A 26,874-nucleotide genomic window follows, 5' to 3' on the forward strand; every position below is an offset into this window, starting at 1 on the left:
CATGCACCAGCCCGCTCGTCTTCCACCAGAACCTCCTGAAGCAGCCTGACCCATGCAGGGTGTGACTTCTGTGCAAGGCGCCCCTCCCTAAAGCCTGCCATCTCGTTCTCAGCTGTGCTGAGTACCCTGCTTCTGTATCCTTGATAGACAGTGTGTTATGCAGCTACTAAATGAATGTGGAAAATGGGGAGATGAGACACTAAAACAACAGTTTGATGGATTCCAAAACATCAAATTCCATAACTCCTATCTCAGCTGTCAGCTGAAAGTGACAGGGTTATTCCTTGTCATAAAAACATAAAGAACTGCAGTCAGGCACTGGTTAATGACACTGAGATCTATGATGGACTGCATATGTGATGATGGTCTCATACGGTGATGATGGGGCTGGGGCACCATTAGATACGATAGTATTCTCCAGTAAGAATCTCTCCTTGTAATGCCATGGTACTATGCTGCCTTAAATAAACCTACTCTACAGGGAGGTATATAAAAGCATATAATTGCATGTATACATAGCTGTTAGCAGCCCGTACATTTGATACACTATAGCTTTTATTGCTACTTTAGTGCATACTCTTTCTACTTATAAACATAAGTGTATGTAAAACAATACTCCGTGTTAAGCTGGCAATAGCCTCATATGTGCCATCTTTATCTTATCATTTGGCTACATCAAGAGGTCACACTGAACAACTGGTTAATGCCTTTAGATTTCTGTAAGTAAGCCAAGATGTTTGCCAGATGTCCAAATATTATAAAGAGAGATCTAGACCACGTCACATCATCACGCAATACATAAGGTGGGGAGGTTCTTATCCTTCAGTCTTTCGGAAGGGAAATAGTTCCTTTTCACTTTATGAGAGAAACGCAAGTGGGTCATGAGCAGAAGGAAACAATTTGATTTCATTCAGATTCAATGGCATACTAAAATGACATTTTTTTAATCCTGAAGAGATTTCCACATCTCCATGAATAGATCATCCTACTAAAACTTTTACTTAACTCGAAATGCAAAAAGATCATCTACTAACAGAGAAGAGATCACAATGAGAAGTCAAATGAAAGGTTCTCGAGACTCAGAAGCCTCACTGAGGACAAGGAGATGGGGTAGGGACCCACAGGCCACCCCTTTCCACAACCTGTTATACACCTGGGAGTAGATATTCAGGGAAGGGATAGAATGATGAGAGCCACAGGAAGCCTGGTCAGTCTTCAGTCAGCCCTACTACCCATCCTCACCTGTCATCAACCCAACCTTTCCATCATCCTACCAGCTGGTCCACTGGCCACACTGTCTAGATGTCAAAGTCTCCTAGGTGCTCCGTGCCTCAGTCCCCTTTCCTAACTCACAGCCATACAGACTGTCTCTCACCTGCTTTCACACTTCCCTTAAATGTTGTCCTTAGCCACTCCAATCCCTCTGTCTAAAAATATACTACTCCTCATCAACCAAGGGCCTTTTCTTGCTTCATTTTCCTCATTAAACCCATTGGTCCATTTACTCATTTGCATAAGATTTCTCGTCCATCTATACACAGTAAAGCCACATGGCCAGCATTGATATACTGGTGACTCTCCAGCTGCTGTGACGAGTATTTGTTAGATGAACAGATGAACAAACCAGTAAATGAAATACTGAAAGTGAATGCAGAACAAGGAAGGGAAATTTAGATCTAAGGAAAACCTTATCACGAATGGCAAAAGGTTCCATCAGTTACCGGCCAGTTCTCTGTAGCTCTTCACAATCACCATGTCCTCCTCCTCCATGTCCTCCATCATGAGGTGTATCCCCATTCATCTGAACATTCTCTCCACCCGAGTACATATTCTTTCTGTGAAGGACAACAGGTGAAAGAAGAGATTAGTTTATTGCGTTCTTTTGCTTTCATGGCTGTATTATGCTTATAGACACACACACACACACACACACACACACACACACACACACACACAGAGAGAGAGAGAGAGAGAGAGAGAGAGAGGGGCCTTGTCAGAAAATGACCATGATTTCTTATTCTTTGCTAACAGACAACTCTTGAAGTGTTGTGTCTACAGGCGAGACAAATGGCTGGGTGAACAGAGTTTAACTTATTTCACACTTATAGGAACAAAACGGTTTCACCTGGGCAATGACAGATTTCCAGGAAATGGTTTCTTTTCAATTTCTCTACCAAACTGCTTCACTTGCTAAGTCTACAAGGGCTCTTCTTGAGTAGAGTGATCTTTCCACAGACACAGACAGAAAGTCCCCGAAACGTCCCCCAAAGATCACTGATTGACACTTTCCAACATCAGGCACTAAAGGACATCACAGCATCTGACATCTACCCTCCAGTGTCAAGTCAATCTAAGCCAAGGCATAGCCGAAACTCATTTGAGGCAGAATATCTGCGGAGAGCTACAACTATCAAAACATGGCCCTACCTGTTTTTCAAATGCAACCTCCTCAGGGCGTGGCACTCCCTGAATATGGCCAAGCCACAGAGGCTTACCTTTTGTCAGATGATGGGAGACTCTTTGGAGGTTCTATCCTGATTGCTGGGTCCCATTCCCCAGGTGGAAGGACAATGACTTCGTCGAGGAACTCATCAATGCCAGCAATCAGGTCGTGCCGATCTTTTGCTTTGTAAGCGATGTCATGGAACACCTGAATAGCGAGAGATGCGCTGATCAACCGAGGCAACTGTCTGAATGGCTCCCAGCACATCACAGATGAGTAACATAACCCACAGAACACTCTGGCATTCCCATAACTCCACTCTCATCTTCCCCTCTATTCAGTCAATTGAGGGGTGCAGTGTCAAAGCAGAGGCTTGAAGACAGGGAATTTTAAGTATTTTTTTCATCAAAATTCTCCCAATGGCTATGAGAGCCAGATGAAAACATTTTCAAGATCCCTACTGAAGGCCATTCCCTGAGTTAAAAATGACTGGACAACCGACTGTTAAATCCAGTAAGAACAAGCTCATGCTGACTTTTAGACTCAGGATGAGACTCACTCACTGCTGCCCCCTCACAATGTGAGCTAATCTAAAACGAAGAAGAAAGCCTGAGTTATATTAGCAGAAAGGAATAAATAAGTGCCCATCTGACTCGCTTTTAGCAAGGTAATATCTACTTCACCAAAGGTAGTGGGGGGTGGGGGTGAATGATAAATGTTCCTCATTGTCTTGGGCATTTGAGCACTTAGTCTCCAGTTGGTGGCGCTGTTTAGGGATGTTTAGGAGGTGTAGCCTTTCTGGTAGAAGTATGCCACAGGGGGTAGCTTTGAGATATTAAGGTCTCACTCTATTTCGAGTTTATCTTCTCTGCTTTGTGCTTGAGTTTGATGATATGAGCTCTTAGCTTCCTGTAACTGCTGCCTGCCACCATGCCTTCCCACAGAGGTGGTGATGGACTCTTATCCCGTGGAGCTAAAAGCCTAATTTTTTTTTTCATTTTTCTATAAGTTGCCTCAGTCATAGTGTTCTACCACAGCGACATAAAGGAAACTCATGCAGACAGCAAAAGTTTCCCATCTTTGGCTCACATCAGAGAAGGGCTTCCAAAATGGCACCGAACCCCTTTTCTAGGCACCCATTCTTCTCATTGAGCTGACCTGAAGGTCTGCACAAAGTCAAGCCTTTAACACTTTGTAAGTTAATTTTTTTTAATCATCCAAAAGAGAATATGTTCCCCACTCAACACCCTCAACCTATGCTCAAACTTTCTACTGCATCGCTTCTCCTAGAAAACCATTTTTAAGAACTGTCAGGCAAGTAACACTGCTTTGGGAGTCCTGGGGTAGAGTAGAAGGCAATCTACAGGGGAGGGACTTCCTCTACAGCAGACATAACCCTCTCTCTCCTAATTTTCTCTGGCAGATAGAGTCATAAATACACCTCTCCAGCCAAGCTGGCCAGTGTAGGTTTCAACCAATGAAATGTAAGAAAAGCTGTAAGACTGGTGAAAGAGACCCTCATCAATATCAGAAAGCCATTCTGTGCCCATTGCATGCGGCCTAAAGCATCCCTAATTTATATCAGGTAAGAACTTTAAAAGAAAGTAACGATCTATAAACACCAAAAATTAAATAAATCAACCAACTACGAGGACTAAATATGTCCTTGAGGGAGACAACAGAGCTGTGCGCCACGCTCTTGCCCTCAGAGGAAAGCAAACAGCTGAAGAGCCAGGCAGAACTCCTGTACCACAGGGGACAGAGCCTCCACCTCTACACTCAACAGGAAAATCCGACAAATTGGGGCACGGCACAAGAGTAAAATACTTGAGAAACAGCCAAGTAGAAAGACTAGAAAGCACAAACTGATGTTCCCATGTTCAGACAGCATTTCTCCCACTACAAGACTAGCTCAGAGTTTTCTCACAACTAAATATGCTTACCACTACGAAAGCTGCTGTAAGTGTGGATTCAATGTCAGCCCAAAGTACCTGATGCACTATAGACTGGCCTCCCCAGAAGACATAAACCATAAAAACAAATACATTCTGATGTATAAGAAAACGTATCACCTAATTTATTAAACATTATTTTATAAAAGTCATCATTTCTGAAATAATATAGCATAGGGACATGAGTTCAGAGAATTGATAAATTAGACATTTTAAGAGATAAAGTTAAGATGATGACCCTGACCTTATTCAGCAATACTTCAACATCAGTTTTAATAACTGAAAATCCATAGGATTGTAACAAGGTACCTGCATATTGGTCGCTTCAGACAGTAAAAATCTGTTGGTGTTGAGGACACTCAAAATCCTCTTTGTTAGCCATTTTTTTGCAATATACAGTCAATTGCTCTTGATTATTATTGCTCTACTGTGCCTCAGAGTATTCCAAAGTGTATAACTGAATTAAAATATCACACAGCAACCAAGAAATAGGAAAGCCAAATGATATTCATTTATTTCATTTTGAAGAAATTTAGAATAGTTTCTAAATAGGTTTGCTTAGAAAAAAAGAGGGAAATGCATTTTGTGTTAGACTCTAATACAAAAACAAAACCCAGGCCTTACTTGTTGGAAGCTACTCTACATAAGGGAGCTCATTTTCCACAAATGACTGTGTGTCATTCTGTCAAGAGCCACATAACCGTAACTGTAATGAACCATGGCAGTCAACTGGCAATTTAGACAGATACAATCAAGATGATCCGGATCCCCTTGCCCCGCTTCCCTACCTCATCAGACATCAAGGTAGCGATGGCTCTTCCAATCTCATGGTAGGACTTGGCTTTCCCCTTTGGACCTAAGAGAATGAACAAGAACCTAATGGAGAAGGAGAGAAGCAAAGGCTGTAACATTTCATTAAATGAAGAAATTGTTTTCTTAATCCATGACAAGCTCAGTTGTAGTGACCCTCTGTATTATGCGTGTGCCCGAGTACATGCATGCGTGTGTGTGCCGGTGGAGGCCACAGACCAGCTGTCTTCCTGAGCAGTTCTTCCCCTTAGTTTTGGAGACAGGGTCCCTCGCTTAACCTGGAGCTCACAGACGTAGCCTGACTAGCAGCTCAGCAAGCGCCAGGGATCCTCCTGTCTCTGCTTGTTCAGCCCTAGGATTGCAGGTACACGTCACTGCACCTGGCTTGTTACACTGGTGTTGCCATCTGAATTTGAGGTCTCATGTTTGAAAAGTAGACTTTACAGGATTGAGTGATCTACCTCGCCTCTAGAACTCACCTTTAAAATAAAGAAAAATCTGATGCTAAGGGACAGGAAAGCCATTCTTTTCCACTTCCACACAGTATTACTGAGTTAATCTGAAGGCATAGCAAAAACCTAAGAGCTTTTCCTTCATTGAGCAGGAAAAGGTTTACATATAAATGTCACAGTTTGCTGATCTCGATGTTTTAAATGGTCTGTTGTCTTCATTTCTACTGACTTTGGGATCCATGGTACAAATTAACTACAAAGACTTAGTCTATTTTTTGATTTCTCAGACTTTCCTGCACCCAGCATGGGCTGAAATACATGCTCTCCTTCATATTTTAGCAAGTGTTGCTATTCAGATGAGTGGGATTCAGTGAAAACCAAACCTTTCCAAGTAAGCCCCACACTGAAAAGGAGAAAGAAATAAGAGAAGAAAAAAAATAGCACCATCCACAGACAGTTCAAAGCCCTTTGGGGCTGCCTCACTTTCCTTTCCAAATTTAAGTTCTTGGTAACATAAAAAGTATTGCTCCAGAGCAAATATGTCCTGAAATAAGCAGAGATGAAGCTGTCACTGTGGAAGTAGTCCCTTGCTCACCATGGATGGTAAAGATGTATGTCTACGCTGAGGAAGAAGGAACACGGTAAGTAAGTGAATAAGAAAAAGATGTGCAAAAGGTGACGTTGGGATACTCCCTGCCTTGCTGTTGCTCACATCTTACCTAACAGGGAGAAAACGAAGACAACACACACAACAGCATCATATGTTTGCACAGCTTCCCAGAGCCTGCGAAGCACATTCACCACCTGATTTAAATTCCCACACAACCTTCTGCAAAACAGAGCTCATCCTGTTTAGCACTAAGGAATCTGAGGGTGGGGAAGATGGTAGGTGAGACCAAGGTTTGTGCACATAAAGGACAGGGCTGAGGACAGAGTTCATAGCTACAAACAGTGATGCTGGTTCAACCTCCAATACTGAAACAAAATCAGGAGAGGGAAGACTGCGGGAAGGGGCATCTTATGTCCCATTCCTCCCTAACAACTTTGTGTGTGTGCACGCACACACACACATTCTCTCTCTCTCTCTCTCTCTCTCTCTCTCTCTCTCACACACACACACACACACACACACAAACACACACACACACACACCTGATGGGCTGAGGCTGTGATTCAGTAGACAAAATCTATCCAGTAATCGTTTTCACAGGTCCCTCTTGGGAAAAGAATTGTGGATTCTTACTTAGCCAGAAACAAGGAAGAGTAGATAAGATTTGGTGGCACTAGGAACAATTTAGCAGTTTACCTCATTGACTTTTACTTTCATTTATTTAGTTCCCTGACTCACTTTAAAAAGAAAAGGATTTAAATAAATGTCACCATCGATTCTAAAACAGTCCTAAGCATATGAGGACTTTTCTTCAGTTGCAAAATCCATTCCAAAGAAGATAAGGAAATAAAAAGGACGAGGAGTTAAGATTGCAACAAATGTCCTCCAAAGTTTGAGTGCTCCGATTTTTGTCATCAGAACAATCATAAAACCATCCAGTGCTTATTTGCTCAGAACCTGCCCTGTGGTGGAGGCGAGACTTGCTGTCAAAGGTTGCCACGGTGAAGGAACAGCAAAGGCGATTGGCAGTTCTGAAGTCTGCTCAACTGATCCCTAGTAGACCTGTACTTTAGCTCTTCCAACACTTCCACTGATGCTTGGAATTTTCTTCCCCTGGAGTTAACACTCCATGTACAGCAATGAGGCACCACAACGTCCTTTTTCTAGATAGTAAAGTACTGTTTTGGTTTGGTATGGGCCTAAAGGGAGTGGTCACTACTCTTAGCAGAACACATGCAAAAATATTTAGCCACTAAAGTGAGGTCCCATTAAGAAAAGAATTTAAATTTAAATTCGTACTGGTTACATTTGCCAATTCTGCTTGCCTGTCTATAAACCACCATGTCAGAATGACAGAAATGGCAGCGTTAGGCTAAATGGACAGGTATAGTAGCATAAAAGAAAAACGTCGGGACACTGGCTTCTTTGTTTAATACATCTTTCCTGGGTTTCTCTTGTCTGACCCACTTACTGGTTCCATGTATCTAAATATTAAAGTTTCAGACAAGGTGCAATCATTAAAACCTTCTCAGGATCACACTGTATCTCCCCCCTTCTCTCTAGTACTCCCGTGTGAATTCAGCTTGCTGAACCCTCCTCTACCCGTTGGAAACTGATACCTGGATTCGCCATCAGCTGATAAACATGTCAATAAAACCTAAATAAATACTGTGTTCTCTGTGAGGAAATACTTTACATCACTAATATTCCTCAAATGCAAAGTTAGGCAGAGGACAGGTCTAAGAGCTGACAGAGTAAAGGAGCCACCAAGTTAGCACAAGAGCATACATTTTCTATACAGCATTGACTGCTTTGTCTTTGCTCAATAAGACCAAAGAATGAAAGTAAGTAGTAGGCTAATGGTAGCTATAATATAGACTATAACAATAAGCCACAGTAAGTGAATTGTATTAGATCAATAACCCAGGAGGAAATGTGTCTAGGTTAAAATAAAAAAGACATTTCTTCATTATAAAAATATCAATAAGTGCCAAGAAGAAGCAACATGGTGACAGAGTTAAAAGTTTTATTATTTCAGTTAGGAAGAATTCAGAGATCTATGCCCTGAAATGACAGCAGGAGGAACTCTGGGCAGAGGTGCATCATGGGGATATCACTGTAAGTTAAGAGTTTCATCTGCAGGAACAGAGAGCTGAAGCAGCTTCTAATCCACAGCACTGTGGCAATGAAGATGGGGAGATTCAAGGCCGGAGGCAACCACATCTGGGAGCAAGCCTGGAAAGTCGCAGCTCCCTCTGCCGAATGCCTGCCCCCCTTCCACCATCAAAGGAGTGAAAGCTGTTACAGCTTCTACGGCGGACGTGCATCCTGCCAAACTCAGCTTTTATAATGTACTGGAACTCCTTTTATGACACAAGCTGGCTTTTGTCAATGGACAGATGTTATTTTTAACCAGAAGCCTTTTTCTTTATTAACAAATTAGGAGTAAACATCACATTGGTGTGGCTGGAAGTGAACAGTCCATGTTGACAGCTCAGGGAAAAAAAACCAGTGAACTCATGTTGCTGGGTTTGGTCTATTCCCTCACAACTACAAATGTCAGAGCTTGGATTTATAATGGTTCCTAGTCCTCTCCAGAAGTCCCCTTCCTACTTTTGTGATGTTTTCAAGTAACTAATCGTGCCTCCAGAAGATACCTCCGGCATCCTTCACAACCGAGAGAAACACCAGGTGATGTGTGGCCGAAACCAGAGGCCTATACTCACATTCAAAAATAATTACAGGTAGAGTGAGCACAGTCTCAGAAAAGGAGCCAGTCTTCCTAAGCTACTCGGTCTTTTCAGAAGGAATGTGCCCCCTTCCTGATAGATCACAACTATTTCTAGATGAACCCAGCATGCAGCAATCCCTCACTCCATTCTCTGAAACATCAGTGAACAAATAGGCCGTGATCAAAGGAGCAGCTTTGGAAGACGTGGCTAACTTGTAGCTTCCACAATCTACTCATGAGGACCACGCCCCATCACTATTGCCTTATGTTCAGTGCAGGACACAGACAGAATTTATAGCAGGAACACTGTCCTGAACTCTCTAAAATATTGTAATGTTGTTAAATGATCGAGTACAAGCTATTTCTCATAGTAATGAGGTGATTACAACATGCAATATGTGCTAACTTATAGAGACAAGTATTATAATATTTAGATAACTAAAGCTCACATACTAGCTTTAGTCTTAGATCAAGAACTAAAAGGGAAAAATTGATTTATAGTTATTACTTCTTACTGTCCTGAAGTATCTTCTCATAACCCATTCTAGATACTTCTTGAAGTTGCCCTGAGCTTTGGCCACAATGTCAGAAATGTGAAGTCCTCCCTCTAGCATGAAGAGCAAATCTTTCCACTGCCCAAATTCCAAGGCAGCTAAATGGTAATAAGAAAAAAAAATGTTCCCATATACGTCTCTGTGAATGGATATAAAGTGGACAGCAAGAAACGCACCTTCGAGATATTAGAAACATCACAAACACAACCTACACACCAGACATCCAAGGCTGCTGTGTTTGCTTTGACACGAAAAGCCAAAGCCACCTTTACACAGACACCCGGTTAGCTCGCCATTCCCAGCCACAGTGCTACAACTAGAGGCCACACTGGACCACAAGAAACAAAGTATAAGGAACCCTGTGAGCTTAGCTAGGAAAGGGACCGGAGAACCTCACTTCTGAGAGGGTCCAGAGCAGTAAAACTGTTCCTCAGGAAGAGTAATAGTAGCGCTCACAGCATCACTCTCCTCTACATGAGAAAAATAAACGTGAAAAGACATGTGCAAAGAAAGACTGTTCAAATGTTCCCATAGAGCAACAGAACCGTGTGCAAGCTAAAGTCCACCAAGGAGCAAAGGCTGGGTCTGTTACAGTGACTATACATTCTTCCTGGGATTGACTTTGCTGGATTTCACAGGGTGTAGCCACTGTAAACATCCTTGTATTGTGTACACACACACACATACATATACACACACACAAACACACAAACAAACAGAACAAAACAAAACAGCTAAGGAGAGTCTCTACTGGGTGATTACAGTTTACCGTGCTTCAGAGGGCAGCAAACAGATAAAATATTTCCTGGAAAAATATTAATATCCAAGGGTATATTTTTCAGATTACAGCCTGAAAATAGTTTTATGATATTGAATTACACCCATTCACTTCTCTTAAATAAATGGCTTCGTTCCTCATGCTCTCCAGATGACGCCATATTTCAGCTCTAAATTAATACCTCCCTCTGGTACAGAAAAGAACGAAGAAAAAAAATGAGGCAGACAGGAGGGGATGATAAGAGACACACAAACAGTCATAGCTTCAAACTTTGTGTATGTGGATCACTGTTAGACAAAAGGCCTTTCAAATGTTTTTCATTTGTAGTTTCTAAACAAAAAAAAGTAATAAAAACGAAAAGGTAAGAGCAATTTTCTTGAACATTTCTCGGCATGTCTTCTCTTTCAAGCCCCACAAAGGTTAGTGCAGAGACATCAGAAAGCCACTGGGGCACCAAGCTGGCCCCCGGCCATCCTCTGAGTCAGCGGCTTGCCAGGTGATTGCTCAGAGAGAACTGCAAGGCTCCGCTGGAATGTTACAGAAAACACCAATCACAATAATCCCATTAATTGCACAGCTGTGATGGCCTCCTTTCCAACGCTACACAGCCAACGTCTGCCCCAGGTATTTAAAAACGATGAGTGGGAGGGTTCGTCCTCGTGATCAGAAAGAGAGGCTGAACTGAAAGGGCTTCAAGACACTGGCTTCTCATTTCCTTCCTAACCTGGCTCAGAACAAACCTTGAACCTCTCGTCACTGTTGGTTAACCATGCTCAGACCGTCTGAGTCCACTGGGGGGGATCCACAGCCCTTCCTGTTCACATGTAGAAAAGAAGTCGCCTAACTCTGCCCTGGGATTCATAGGAAGCACAGTCCTCCCCCAAACTGGCAGTGACTTCCAGATGTCAATCTGAAACTACGAATTCCTCCTTAACATCCTTCTCGGGACAAGTCTAAGTGAGGCATTAGTGTCTCTCCAGCTCATCATGTGCTTTGGTCAAGCAGCTGACCCACTAAGGACAACCCTAAGACAGACAACAGGATGACTTCTAGTGTACAGAGCAGCAGACTGAGATGTGATTGTGACATAAACACGATACCTGCACAATGGCTTGCTTAACGTAACGTGTGCAAATTTAAATCTTTGGAGAGATGACACATTCTACACGCGTCTATATTTACATATGTATATGCATCTACGTGTTGGTCCATCTATTTGTGTGAGCCCAGCAAAAATTTTCTGGTAAGACAGAGGAAATGAAAATATCTGTGTCCTCTGAACCATTTACTAATTGTATCAATGTGGAAAAGTATTAAGGCCCACTGTATCCATCTGTTAAATACGAATACTGGAGTTTGCATACTAAAATAATGGCCCACAAGGAGAAACTAGCACATGGGCCAATCAGTTAATATAACTGCCATTATTATTACTAGTCAAGTAACATGGAATTTGAGAGCATAATGCATAAACAGTTAGGCACTGTTTCAAAGGAAACCTCTCTCATGCACTGAGTGTATTAACCTAAAGGAAGAACACTTTCCACCCTGTGACCCCTGGGGGTGGGAGAGCAGCTTACCTGGTGGGCACAGGGACCTCAGTCAGGGCACCCAGCATGACAGCCTGCTGGAGCCGAACAAAGGCAATGAAGGGAGTATCCAAGAAATCAACCTCCCCGACGAGCACGTTGGAAGCTTCTGCATCACGTGGCAGCTTTTTCATAAATTTATTCTTCAGCTGCATGGGAAGGGCCAAGAAAATACAATTTATTTCAAGAGAGAGAAGAGGAAGAAAATATATCATATTCATTCCTCATAGGATATCTCTTCAAATGGGTCTTCACACTTGGCCAGACACTTTTATATTACGATTAATCATTACATTATAGTAAACATTTATCTGTCCCTTCAAAAAATACTGAAGATGCAATAACATGGGATATATATTATACACACACATATATTAGTATGCAACATACCTCCATTAATCGATTTATTCAGTCACTCAATACACTACTGAGAATTTACTGACAATGATCTAAGTCAGAGGGCTAGCAGGAAAGAAAGACTCATTCCCTATCCCCTATTAGGTTCATATTACTTTGGGGGACATAAAATATGATTTGAATTAATGATAAGTACTAAGAAGGAAAATGGGATATATAAGAAAGTACTATTTCTCAGCACTGTCAAGGAAGGCTTCTGAAGAAAGACATTTGACAGTGGAGAAAGGGTATAAGCCATGTGCAAAGACCTAGACTGAATCACCATACAAGTGATGGAATAACGGAAAGCCTCCGAACAGGAAAGAAGTTGGTGGCTAAGAAAGTAAGAAGTCGAGAGTGGGAAGCTAACAAGCAACGAGGAGACAAGACGAGACGACGAAGCTGCATGTACAATGGGGAACATGACATGGGTCACTGAAGGCCGTAGGAAAGAGTTTAAGTAGGTAAGAAGATGTCTCCTACATAATCTGAACATGACTTGGGAGCCATGGTGTTGAAGGCCACAGAAGAGAATAATACAACCCCAGCATATTATAGACTGTGTATAGACTGCAAGGAGCACCAAGTCCCAGACCCTGAGCGACTTTTCCTTCTTCATAGAGACAGAAAGCACTGCGGAAAATAATGGGGAAGAAGAGGAAAGTTACGGCTGTGCCAACGGCCAGAGAGGAAAGGCTGAAATAAATAACCAGGATTAGCAGCTGCATCCGAGGCTAGGGGAGGTTCCAAAACGGTGACATGTTAGAGTGGATCAAAGAACCTGGCACAACTGCCATGCTGGGAAGTCTTGATAAGAGTAGGGACAGTGGGAATCAGGGAGCCAACTGAACAATGTGAATCACGGAGCACAGACCGTGATGTTAAAAACTAATGCTACAAAGAAAAGATGAGCCCCAGGGGGCTCAATGGAAGGGAGTCCAAATAGAAATAAGTTTAAAAGTGTGGCTATCTCAGCCCTGTAGAAGTGAACAGAGTGAGCTAATGGAGGCAGATTGCTGCTATAGGAACGGTGGAGAATAACTACAAAAATAACTGCAAACCAAACATCCTGGAACTACCGAGCAGGGGTGGTATTCGCATCACAGATAGGGGAATCAACTGTACACAGGAGCACAGCTTACAATCCTCCCAAGAAAGACTGGATGAGTTTGAACGTGGGTGATTCGAGAGACTAGATAGGTGGGGACGAGGGCTTCTGAGGATTCGTATTTCTGCTGTGAACCAAAAGTGAGCTGGCGGTGAGGGGGAGGGAAGGGTTTGGAGGATGAAGGGGAGTGTGAAGCCATTTTCTCTCTCAGAGAAGGCTGATGGATACAGTCGATCTGAAAGCTTGTCTAATACGTTCAAGGGAATTACTCCAGCAATAATGGATGGATAAAGATAAGAACTTGAAAAGACCACACAAAAAGTGTTCTGATAAACACTTTTAACCCATTATACACGTCTTACCCTTCAAGTCAAAAGCACCAGTGAGCTTAGATTATTGCTAAGACGGGAAGAGGCAGGCATGGCTCAATATCCCCAATTAGTAAGAAGGCTGTGTCAACATTTTCCTTCCAACCTCTACTTAAGAGTTTCTTAACTGGGGAAAATATATGGCAGGGAAACAGATCTCTAGTGCTCTAGACCCTCCATCACCTTCATCACCACCGTGTGCGAAGGCAATCCTGAGGTCAGATAGCAAAAAAGCTAGGACCAAGACACTAGGAATCCAAATAAATATACAGACAGGGCAAAGCAGAGTGCATATCCTCAGATATCAGCAACACAGTTACACTAGGCTGTATGGAATTTTCCAAAACATCTACCACTCAGCACACATAAACTGTATTAAAATTATATTATAATGCTATTTATAAGAAAGCTGTACCAAACTAAAGATACTTGCTAACTGAAAGAAATAAGATTCTGAATACAAATACAACATGCTTTCTTTCACATCTCATATATGTGATCTTGATGTAAATTTTATACACACATATGCATACATGCATATAAAAATACAATGAAAAATATAATAAGGACAAGGTCTAGATGAAGGGAGAGAGGGACTCAGAGGCCATAAAAGGAGGAAGACAGATCACTGCATCTTCTGTCAAATGCACATAGGGATTTCATAGACACAGATACATATACATATATGCGAGATAATGCCACGAAAGCACAAAGAGAGGTTGTTAGGGGATGGGAAGAGACCACCAAGAAGGAGGAAAGACAGGAAGAAAGGAGGCTGCATACAGGCAAAGGACAATGGCACAGATAATGAAAAGATAATGAAACCCCATTATTTTTTAAGTACTTTTTAAACACAGATATGAAAACAGCAGCCACATACTACCATCAGGCAGTCAAAATTCTTATCACCTAGGAAGTTAACGAATCATACAAAGCAGATGGGAGTATGGCTGAGTGGGCCACACACAGGCAAAATAAAGCCTCAAACTCTTTCCAAAATAGGCCTTCTTTATGGACACAGAACACAACGCACAGAAGCATCTGACTGCACACCCATTCTCTTCTTTAGACTCGTGACTACAAGTAGCCAGGCATGCTGACTGCAATCCCCTGTGGTTACTGTACTTATGGCTGTCTGAACACAGCTTGCTCTACCATCTCAGCCCACTTCCTTGGAAATTCAGCAATCATTTCTGAATCATACTTATGTTGGATGTTTCGAGGAAGGTAAGAGCAGCCCATTGGGAATAAACTCAATAGCCATTTTACACATAATTCATTTGTAATAAATACTAAGAGCGGGAGAAATGGATTCTGTAGCAATGAAAATCAGATCAATAGACCATTAAACTGTCCAGAGAAGTTACAGAAGCTTTTAGGGCTCAACTGCAACAACTGTGTAGCTCACAAAACATGCAGAATACTAGCCCGCTAAACACCCAACCGTCCACCAAGATTACTGCATTCTATATAATTCAGCCCCTAGATGAATCTTTCCTATCTGAACACACTCCTTGGGTGATCTTATCGAGTCTCATGCTTCTAAAATTCACCTATGCGCTGATGACTCACAGATACGTATCTTCAGCCAGACCCCCAACACCTCCATTTGAACTCTAACACATATCCCCATTCCACAGATCCAAAACGAACCTTTCTAACAGCCTCCCCCCTCCATCCCAGTCCAGACCCTGCCAGTCCTTCTTGCGCTCTTCACCGAACAGCTATTCAACAGCAATCCCGTTCTTCTTTCTATACCTCAGACCCAAGACTTTGCTCCATCTTCAACCCTTCTCTTTCTTTCACATTCAAGTTCATTCTATCGCAAATCCTGCTAGTTCTACAAACACATTATACCTAGAATCTCACTGCCCCGCCCCCCCGTCCATACTGTGATCATTCACTGTGGCATTGACTTCCTTCCTGGCTTGCCATTTTCTCCCTCTGTTCCCCAACAATTAATGAAGGCAGTCAAAACAGGTGTGTCGGGAGCCAGGCCATTTCATCCCCATACCTCAGCACCCTCTATTGGCTGCCATTTCATCAAGAGAACTCCCAAGCCCTAGCATCATCTAGAGGCCAGAAGCCCCAAGTGCTGATTTCCTTCCATTTTCTCCTGGTCTTTGCGGTAGCAACCATTCCGTGTGCTCATCCACATGCCCCCAGCCTGCTCAGCACACGCCCTTACATCACAGCTGCTGTTTCCCTCTACCAGAAGGTCTGCAGGGCTCCCTTCCTCAGAAGGCTCCCTTCAGTATATACTACAAGCCCCTCTCTCAGTAGAGAGAGGTTCCCTACTCATGTGAGTAGAGCGTCAACTTCCTCTCTCCACAAACATTCCTCCTTCCTCTCCCTGCCTTGACTGCTGTTCTCTGTACTTATTGAACCTACCATATGGACCTCTAATCTTCACTACCTACCTCCCCACCACGATATCAGCTCCCTAGAGTGAAATGGTCATCTAATGTGCTCAGCATTGGGTTCCCTAAGCCTCGAAGAGAACCTAAGAAGAAAGGTTAACAGCTGCTGAATGAATAAAAGCATTATTTTATTCATTATTTCCACCCTTCTCCTTTCCCTTCCTTTTGTTCATATTTTAACTTTTTTCTGGTTCAGATATCTATGTGCATGCATATATGTGTTTGTTTCCTTGTATATGGGCATTTAAGGGTGTGTGTGTGCAGTGTATATGTGTTTGTTTCCATGTATATGGGCATTTAAGGGTGTGCGTGTGTGGGGCAGAGGCTGACGTTGTTCATCCATATAATCCATTCAACTCTCTCCCTTAGTTTGATCTTTCAATAAAATCCAGATTATGCCAACTTGGCTAGTCTCACTAGCCAACTTACTCTGGTAATCCCCCCTCTGAGCCTCCTGGGGAGGAATGATAAGTGGGCTCCCACACCCACCTCTTTGGCTCAAAACTCTAGACCTCATGCTTCTACAGAAAGTGTTTAACCAGTGAGTCATCTATGCAGGCCTCCTCTTTCTTTAGGAAGTCAGTCAGTCATGTCCCATCAGGCCACAAAGGTAAACAAAAGGCCTCGATATGGGCTACTGTTAATATAGTCCTTTCCTAACAAGAACGACTGAAAAAAAGGATATATGCATGATCCACATGAGAAAAAAGAATGCTTTTGTTACAAAACTTGTATTTAGGTGTGTTAAAATCAATATCCTGCCATTAGTAGTGGTTGTGCCCTACCAGGCTGGAAGGAAGGTCTCAGGACCATCATCCGAGGGAAAGGTGAGGTCAGAATCAAAAGCCACACAAAAGCTGGAGAGAAATGGGTGGAGAGAACGAGAGCCGCGGCCCTAGTCCCAGTTTTTCAGGCCTGCAGCCCCTCTAAGAAACCTGCCCCAGTTAGGAAGCCACTGAATCCCCCTTCAGGCTTCCACAACTTTGGAAGAGCCCAGCTCCAACAGTGTGTCTGACAGATGAGCTGAGGAGTACCGGGTTACATAAAACTGAAAAGGCTTCTGCACCACAGCCAATCTTAGCAACATTAATAAGCCTGTGGGCTTCATCTCCCGCGAGAAGATGTAGCATATTGTGGTATGAGATCCAGTCACAAAATGTTGCCTTGGATAGAAAAGCTTTCCTCTTTCATCCAACCCCACTCTCTTATTCAAAATGTCTAGATGCCTGCAACACTCAGAGCATAATGGCAAGCACTGTGGGGAACAGACAGATCCCACCCTCCTGAAATTCACACTGCCACGAAGAAGCAGATTCAGAAATAGCTGTACTGAAAGAAGACACATAAAGAGCGTGAAAGTTATTGTACAGTGGAAGTCACAAAACACAGTAAACACACCCAGTCACAAGGTTCAAGGAAGGTGCCTCTCTGAGTCAAAGTTAAAAAATCTACCCCATGCTATTGACTTATCCAGTACTGACTCACATGGTATCTTTTTAAGGGATGCAACAATATCTGATAAAGGAAAATGTAATGGCTGAAATATGAAAGCCAATTCCGGGCTGATACATACAATAAACTTTGAACAATCATAAAAGACTAAGAGAAAATTGCACATATTAAACAGTAAGGCATCACGGAAGGCAATAACAGACCAGGAGAAAAAGAACAAAATGCAAGGCTTAAAAATTGGGCTGAAAGTCTCCCAATAAAATCATCTGGATTGAATTCCAAAGACAAAGTCTGACACATTCCTTCCTTATAGGTCATTAGTTGTTTCTCTGAGGGAATGCCCTGGCTGGAGTGTATGCAGGGGTCAAATACAAGAACACACACACTGCAGAGAAATCCCTTTAGCTAACCTTGATTTCACAGAAACGAATTCCAAACAGCTGTCTTTGGAGCTACAATCACCAAAATATACTTTGGCTAGCTCAGCAATTCTGCGATCTCTCTCTCTCTCTCTCTCTCTGTCTCTCTCTCTCTCTCTGCCAGATTTTAATATGAGCAGTGCATCCAGATGTGTGCATACTTTGAGTTAGCTTTTAATGTATTCTTTCCTCCATAGTAAGATCTTGCCCAATTTCTTAGACCTCTACAGCTTGTCTGCTAGGAATGCTTACTCTTTCTTAAGCATCCTTCCTGTTACGGTGATTTTTAAGAAGGTAGTGAATATGGCACAGGGATGCCAAGAGACTGGAAGTTCTGAAAGGAATAATGCAGAAGAAAGTGTAGACATGGCGTAATGACGGATCTGCTCCAAGATGGGAACAGGGTTCATTCACAAAGGACAGCAGCCCACAGCTCACTGAATCGGTCAAATTTTCACTCACCACTCAGAGCTTGGGTTTTCCTATCCTCTTGAAGGAAAAGTTGTTTCAATAGTTAAGTTTCGCAGATGGCATCCATCAAATGTAACCCTAATCACTCTTCATTATAACCACTGATGAACAGCAGGCCCTGGAACTCCCTTTGCCCCGTGCTCACCCTAACACATAACCTCTGAACAGATCCCACCAACCACATCCTCTGAAAAGTGGAGGGTATGAAAACATTTCTTTTTTGCCAGGGGGTAGTGGTGCACGCCTTTAATCCCAACACTCGGGAGGCAGAGGCAGGTGGATTTCTGTGAGTTCAAGGCCAGCCTGGTCTACAAGAGCTAGTTCCAGGACAGGCTCCAAAGCAACAGAGAAACCCTGTTTCAAAAAATCAGAAACCATAACCAAAACCAAAAACAAACAAACAAACAAAACCTTCCTTTTTATCCCCCACCATTATTGCCTTAAAATATTACATCTAGGAAAGTGTGGTTTCTCAACTTACTCCTCCTCGAGTCCACATACTGAAACTGTCCTGTCTATCCATGCAAAAAAATTATTCTTGGAATTGCTATTAATGTTTTTCTTTCTGTCCTCATTTTCTTGTTTTCAGGTTATTGTTTTGTTTTCTTTCGGGAATTTCTAGCTGCAATTCTTCCCTAAACAAAATCACCTGGCAAGTTCAACATCATTGTCCATGACCCTGGTACCACATCCTTCCCTGTAGATGATTTCTGTGCAGTGGCCAGGTAGTTACCGTGCCTGCTGTTTGCTTCTGATTTTCTCCACTTGCCATATTATCATGGCATACTTGTCAGAATACCTCTTTTCAATCAAACCTTAAACCTTGCTTTAAAAGAAATATATATATATATATAATCACCCTGCATTTGCATCCCACTGGGATATTCTTAAGAAAAGCCTAATATACTATGTTATAATTGTCTTTTTCAGAAATTTAACACTTAAGGAATACCAAAGAATGGGGGAAAACCTAGGCATGACCGTCATGTGTGAATTATTGTGTTCTCTGAGAATACATCTACTCACTCTATGGAAAAATTAATTGTAATGACAAAAAAAATCCCTACGGTCTAATCATTTTACCGTGTTCTGCCTCTGCCCATTACCTGCGGAGAAGTGCCCTAAAAATGGGCACATTCGTTGCTTTCTCTTAGAGCAAAGCAACAGACTGGAAAGAAACAACTCCAGATGTTCGTCTATGTGACTGATTAGGAGACTGTCTCTGTGTCATGGACTCAGTTATATGACTCTGCCACAATAGTGACTATGAACCTAGGTGTTCTCATAACTTAGATTCTGTATGGCTGTTGGAAATTAGTAGTTATATATTTAGTTCACTGCATAGAGACACAGCTACCTGTGAGTATGATTCCAAACTGATGTGGGATTTCCCTTTGTATGCTATGAATATGTTTTTATTGCCATTGGCTAATAAAGAAGCTGCTTTGGGCCAATGGTTTAACAGAATATAACCAGGCTGGAAAAGATAGATGAGTAGGCAGAGTCAATGAGATGCCATGTAGCTGCCACAGGAGACAGACGCCTGAAGCCGGGCAGAGCCTTACCAGTAGGCCACAACCATGGGGTTACAACACAGAAAAATAGAAATGGGTTCATTTCAGATGTAAGAGCTAGCTAGAAACACTTAAGCTATTGGCCAAACAGTACTGTAATTAATACAGTTTCTGTGTGATTCTTTTGTGTCTGGGCAGCCAGGAAACGAACAAGCAGTCTCTGCCAACACCACACTAAATACTTGCAGGGCCCATTTCAACTTACATGTCAACCAATAGCAAAATAAATGATATTCGAAGGAAGATAGCATCATCTGTAATAGCAAACTCTCTTCCCAGTGGTATTTAGTCAGAAATTACCAGGCTTATTATTGGATCAGATCAACTGATTGGTATGCAATAGAAACAAACAGAAATTGGCCACAGCCTTAAAGTAGAGCTACGGGGCAAAGCTCTAAGGCGGAAGCTTCAAAAAGACTTTATAACATCTTAAATTACTGACTATAAGATGTAGGATTGCAGCACCATGTATTATAAAGGCAAAATAGCCGTCTTAGAGCTATTCAAATATAGAATGTAGCCAAACCGGTGCACTAACTAAAATCCACGGCCTTAATGACAAGTCTTTTAACAGAAAGGCAAAGATTTAAAGATCTATGTGGGTACATCAAGGAGAATAAAACAATACACAACGGCTTGATAGAACACATGCCTAGTGAGCACAAAGTCTTGGGCCTGATACGCACACACACACACACACACACACACACACACACACAACTAATAAATGAAACAAACAAAATATCCTATGAACTCTAGAGAAGGCAAAAGAAAACAAATGATAATTTAAAAATCAATAAAATGAAAAAAAAGCAAATATATAAAGCCTATTGGTTATATTTTATGATTTGACAGGTATCATCTTAGCTCACTTGTCTAAGGAGGTAAAACAAGCTCTTTCCTGAGAGTTCATAAAATCTAAACTGTTCACCATCGCTTACAATGTAACTTGCACTTACCATCTCCAATGTGGTCTGAGAGTTCCAAAATACACAAAATCTGAGCACACCCAGAGCCACTAAGTCAACGCGCCCGGGAGGCTGTGTGGCTCTATTCTTTCTTTGTAAAACACTCCTCAACTTCTGTCTTTCCATTTTTAAGAAATACAACTTCAAAGTGAAAACAATTGCCTGAAGGTGAAAATTTGATTTTACAATTTTCTTTCCAAATTTAGAGATCTCACCACCATTAATGCAAATGAGACTGCAAAGCGACATGTTTACAAATGGCTATCAAGCTAAATATAACGAACACTAAGTGGGTCTGATTTCCTAAACAGGATGAAATTTCAAGCAATGACCTCATTTAAGGATCTGAATCTCTAAGCCATATTTTGTATCTCGTATTATATAAAAAATAACACTGTTCAACACGCATTTAGCTTTTAGTAATTTTAAAATATGTATGTTACTTTAATTGAATTCTTATAGATAACTTATGAAAAATGCATTCTATTATTTTAAAGATGCAGAAGACTGAGATCAAAAAGATGTAAGCATTCCCGCTACACTCAGGGCACTAAGTGACTAAGTCAGGATTTGAACACAGACCGTCTGCCCAGGTCACTGTCTGGTAAACTTCTTACACGTCTCACTGATATATTTGACAACCTGAATTTTAGAAGCTCTTGACCTAAAACTCTCTGAGCCTTTCATGTAACAAACCAGAGCTGAACCATCTGCATGAATAACCTTTAAAAATCATGACGAACACATTTAAAGATATTAATAGTATTGAAGTGCATAAAATAAATGGCTCAGAGAGAGAAGCTGGGGTGAAGAAAGCCAAAGTACAGAGAATAGTACTTGGAAAGGGTTAAAAGAAAAAGAAGAACCTGCAAATTCTGAGTGTTGAGGTGGGGGATTTTTTTCCAAAGTTCTTTTACTTCCTTATAGGTCATAAACTTCACAAATTGTAAATAGAGGTTATCCACTCTATGTCTCAAGGATGAACTTGAAACACAGATTTTTCTGTGTGGGAGGAGGTTCCCACCGCCTGCATCCCTGCCTCCTCTTTATATGCTACCATTCCAATTACACCTCCTCACGCTAGCCTGGTGCTTAAGTCTGGACCTGATTTCCTCCTTCTCCTCAGACATTCCCTGCTCTGTCCACTGTGATTGTATTTGGCACAAAGCACCACCGACAGACTGTCTCTGACTCTTACTAGATCATAAGCATGTTAAAGAAGACAAAGTATCTCTTTTTAAAAAAAAAATCACTTCTGTTTTTGTTTGCTTATTTGTTTTTTTTTTGTTTGTTTTTTGTTTTTTTGCTGGGCAGTGGTGGTGCACTCCTTTAATCCCAGCACTCAGGAGGCAGAGACAGGTGGATCTCTGTGGGTTCATAGCCAGTCTAGTCTACAGAGCGAGTTCCAGGACAGGCTCCAAAACTAGACAAAGAAACCCTGACTCAGGGGGGAAAAAATCACACTATTATTCAACTTTGCTTCCCTGGTTTTTGTTATCCAAGCCCTGAAGTAAGTGCTCAGGAAACATTTAACACAAAATCCCAGGTTAATTAATTAATCCTACTAGGTTACAGCATCAGAATCCTTTACAGAGGCAAGTGTGAAATGGAGCCGGATGGACAGTGTACCCGTGGGTGCTAGCACACTGTAGAAGGCAGGTCTTCGGTAATAAAGTAAAGGTGTTTTTGTCGTTCCAGAATAGGTAACCATGCATTGACAACCATGACTCAATGTCTTTCTTTAATTCCTGCAGAAGTACATGCTATCTCATGCTGGACTTTCTTCTCCAAGCTTTGGAAAGGGGTCCTTGTCTTTGGAGCCCACCTACAAAATTATTTCCTTCTTCACTTAAGATTTAAATATCATATTAATAAGATGGGAATGTACCTTTGTTAGCCAAAGACACAAGGACTTCAACAATTATTTGTAAATTATTGATGGTAATAATGACAAGGATTACTAATTTTCTTTCTTATTAATAATCGCAAGCCATGCAGTGGGCCAGGAGCACTTCATGCATCATTCTGTCAATTTTGCAATCCAGCTATCATTTCTGGCCCCATTTGTCCATGAAGAAAGCGAGGTGTCGAGATTACAGTCCCTTGAGTGAGATCATGAAAGGAGAAAAGGCTAAGCCAATAGTCAGGTCAAAGGCTGGCTGTCTACCATCTTTTAATCAGACAGAGCGGTCAGCAGCTCTAGGCTCTTCCCCACACAAGGCAGGCACCTTGGACAAATTGCTTCATTTCTTTAAGCTGGGTTTCCTCATTTGTAAAGTGGGGTCACCAAAGACCACCTGGGAGAGCTGTTAAGAAGAGTAAAGGAGGTAACATTCGAATGCTCACGCACATTCAACATAGCCTGTGAAGAAATGCAGCTGCTCTGAATCAAGACAGCCTCAACAGCGCCCAGAGAGTGAGACCATTACAGGGGAAGTAGAAGGGAGACTAGGCGCAATGCCTAGGTAGAGGAGCTGAAGAAGGAGACAGAGCCTTGAAGGGAGCACCACATGGGGACTGGAAGGCTAATATTCCTCAGTGAAAAAGGCAAACACTGCAGCAACCTTGGTGATTCAGACCCTTAAGTGACCCCTGACTGACACCCAACATACCTGTGTGACTGCCACCTAACATACCTGTGCCCTTATTGAACCTACAGAACAGTCACTAATAAAACCAGAGTTAGCTTTCTCATCTACAGACAGCACTGCACGTCAAGTATTATCTACAATGGAGCCACTTATAGGATTGTGCCAGAGTTAGAAAAACAGATATCCTGAAAATGGTGACTTTGGAACTGCAACATGGTCTTACCAGAACCCTCAAAAACCCAGAAAGAGGTGATGGGCAAAATAAAGCTTTTCTTTCCCAAAGGAATAAAATAAACCACTGCTTGCAAATCTCCAATTTAAATTCAAATTTTGAAGAGAAAACTGATCCCTCAGTTTGGAGCTCAGACTTAAAGATGAGTAAGTAACTATTGTTTGGAAACTCCCCAGGGGAGTTACTCATGCCAGATGTATAGATTCATGAGTTTTGACTTTGAAAATAATGTATTGATTTGCCCATTATGGGTTTACCACATCAGATGGACTGAAGGCTGAGGTGAGCGTGGGTGGTTCAATGTGAGTACTGTATGAAATAAATATAATCCCTCATGATGACAGCACCATTGTATTTATCTGAATTCCCTCAGAATGGCACACATGTCCTTGAACAACTGTGCTCAGCAAAGCAAAGTGGGAGAAATCCTTTATTTCTAATTCTGGATCTACCTATTAATATCTAAAAGGCAGCATTTGTTAATAGGTTTCCCGCTTCCACCCCCAAAAGAAAGATTTTAAACACAGGGTTCTTTTCATTGCCCGGCAACCTCTAGCTGTCATGAAGGAAGAAAGGTTGCACAAGGAACAACCAGAGGAAGTCAAAACAAACAAACACAATTAGCATTGTGGGGTTGGTGACTTTAGGAGAAAATTAGAGTTTAAGGAGAAATGGTTTACATGTATTCTCCTCTGCACACACCCCACAGGCACCTAATAAAACACACAGACGACTCTGTCAGAAACAAGACGTCCCAGGCATGAAAGGTGGGAGGGGGAGACATCAGAGGCAATGCAGGCAACCAAGAGTTGAAAGTTAATGGCTTAGGAAAACAAACACCCACGCAGAATGCTTTTCTTGTGAAGAAACCGAAAAAGCCACTGTCCCAAATATCACCTAACCTTAGCAGACCCGGAACAGCCCACATATGCAGCAAAGTTTTGCCTGGGCCCCATATAAACCTCAGAGCTGAGGTTTCAGACCTCACGACTACTACTGTGCTTCTTTTTACTTGCAGTCCCCTCTCTCAGAACAAAGAGTAGCAGTGGTTTCTAATGTGGGGTCTCTGTTGAGGTTGCAGGGGGTTCATGGGCACATTAGAGTTACTTGTAATTTTGAGCCTGTATCTCATAAAGGGACTAAAGGGACCCATAGTTTAATCACAAATGGATCACAAATGGATCCTTGACATATGAAATGCTTAAATATCAAAGTCATGTAACTAAAAAATGTGCTCAATGAAAACCAATACCATTCCTCACTAAGGATGAGAGATGTACAGCCTTCAAACTAGAAGAGTTTTGTACCTCAAAAAATGAAAGATGTGTGTTTTTTTAAGTACTGGGGGATGGGGGCCACAGAATACCATGGTCAGGAAAACCCACCTCTGTCCCCCAGATATGTCAATTGTAAAAGCATCTTTCCCACTTATTCCTACGCAGAAGATTCTGAAACTGGAAGGGACATGGGAGAGCTCGTTCCTGGTTCTCTTGGGACCCAGAGAAGCAACAGAGGCCTTTTTCAAGGTCACACTCTTAGAAGAGCAGACAGTCGCTTGAGCCCACCCCCAATCTTTTCCCACTGGGAGAAGAAACAACTGAAATGATAACCTATTAAAAATGCCTTTGGAAAGAAGTCAAAATGGTTAAATGTGGAAGTAATTCCAGTCATCAGTTCTCATGAGGCAACAAAAATCAGATGTCGGGCTGATAAGTCCACCTAACTCCTAAACTGTGTGTGAATGGATGCTCTAATACCAAAAGATTCGAGTTTAACAAGAACTTGTCAATCAAAATCTGTGGGGGGAGGGGGGAGGAGAAAAGTGTACTATCTATTGCCTTCCAAATGGCTACTGTCAATTCTATGAGAACTCAGTACTATCCTCTGTGAAGCACTGAAGCCAGGTCTTTCCAGGGCTCAAATATACCAAGTGGCCATATGGCCCTAGAACAGCACTTCCAACAGGCAGCTGTATGGCTATAATTAAATCTGTAGTAGTCGTGCTATTATTTATTCAGCAGGTTTTTTTTTTCCCATGTACTCTTCACCAAGGTCTCCAAGAACATGTACCAAATTAGAATAGAGAGCAATGGCAACGTGAGAAAGAGGCACTGAGGGAAGAGTTTGTTTCTGACAACCAGACACCCCGTGAAGGAGTTTCCCTAAGAGCTTCTCACTCTTCTGTGCTTAGGGCTGAAGCCATCAACAGTGACAGTCCCGAGTCTATGAACACTTAGTCTGAGGGTCTCCTTGATTCCTTTGTTCTGCCTCGTGTGTGTGCATGTGTGAGCACGTGTGCCCATGTCTATGAGGGTTGAGATCAGAGGTCAACCTCAGACATTGGTCTTCTCCTTCCATTTTGTTGAGACAGGCTGCTTGTTGCTGCACGCCCCAGACTAACTGGCCTCCAAGCTTCCAAGAATGTCTCACTCTCTACCTCCCATGTCACCATAGGAACACTGGATTACAGACATGCATTATCAAGTCCCAAAGAGAGAAAATTTACAGAGAAATAGAAAGTGAGTATAAGCTGTCTATAGGGAATGGCATTGTAGCTGAAAAAAAACAGCAAAGACAAAGACCCAGGCAGGAAAGGCAGGGGCACGGCATCAAGGCAGAAAGACTTCCCTGTGGCTGTCATAACTCATCAAGAACGAGAACCTGCATGTCCATGGGAGAGAGATCTTAATTGGGAGATGTAGGACTCTGAATGTCACTCTGGGCTTCGCTGTGACGATAACAGTCATCAGTGAGCAATGTATCTGCACACTCCTTCAGTATATTCACACATATTTAGTATATTCTCGGGCATCTTTGTCGGCTTCCTGTGTGCTGTAGCTTAAGCATTGGTTTATATGAATGTAAATGTAATTCCTAGCGTCCTGCCATCGATTGGCTAGTGGCTTGTTACTGTTGAGAAAGCAGGGAAGGAGAACGTGCCATGAGAATGAATCTT

The 26,874-nt window shown here is 42.2% G+C and overlaps 1 protein-coding gene across 4 annotated transcripts in view; it reads right to left on the bottom strand.

Moving 5' to 3' along the window:
- The window catches only part of Slc4a4 (solute carrier family 4 member 4), a 331,040-nt gene that overhangs the window by 100,778 nt on the left and 203,388 nt on the right, over positions 1-26,874 (bottom strand). For all 4 annotated transcript variants that reach the window (XM_041671195.1, XM_041671197.1, XM_041671196.1 and 1 more), the window contains 4 exons: positions 11,911-12,068; positions 5,184-5,271; positions 2,496-2,650; positions 1,722-1,835 (listed from right to left, as the gene is read on the bottom strand). In XM_041671195.1, coding sequence (XP_041527129.1) covers positions 1,722-1,835; positions 2,496-2,650; positions 5,184-5,271; positions 11,911-12,068 — 515 coding nt within the window. The remainder of the gene's footprint in view (positions 1-1,721; positions 1,836-2,495; positions 2,651-5,183; positions 5,272-11,910; positions 12,069-26,874) is intronic.

Source organism: Microtus oregoni, unplaced genomic scaffold, assembly GCF_018167655.1.
Source record: "Microtus oregoni isolate MIOR12 unplaced genomic scaffold, Mior012 000021F_ref0000039, whole genome shotgun sequence".
In the NCBI taxonomy this organism is placed as follows: Eukaryota; Metazoa; Chordata; class Mammalia; order Rodentia; family Cricetidae; genus Microtus; species Microtus oregoni.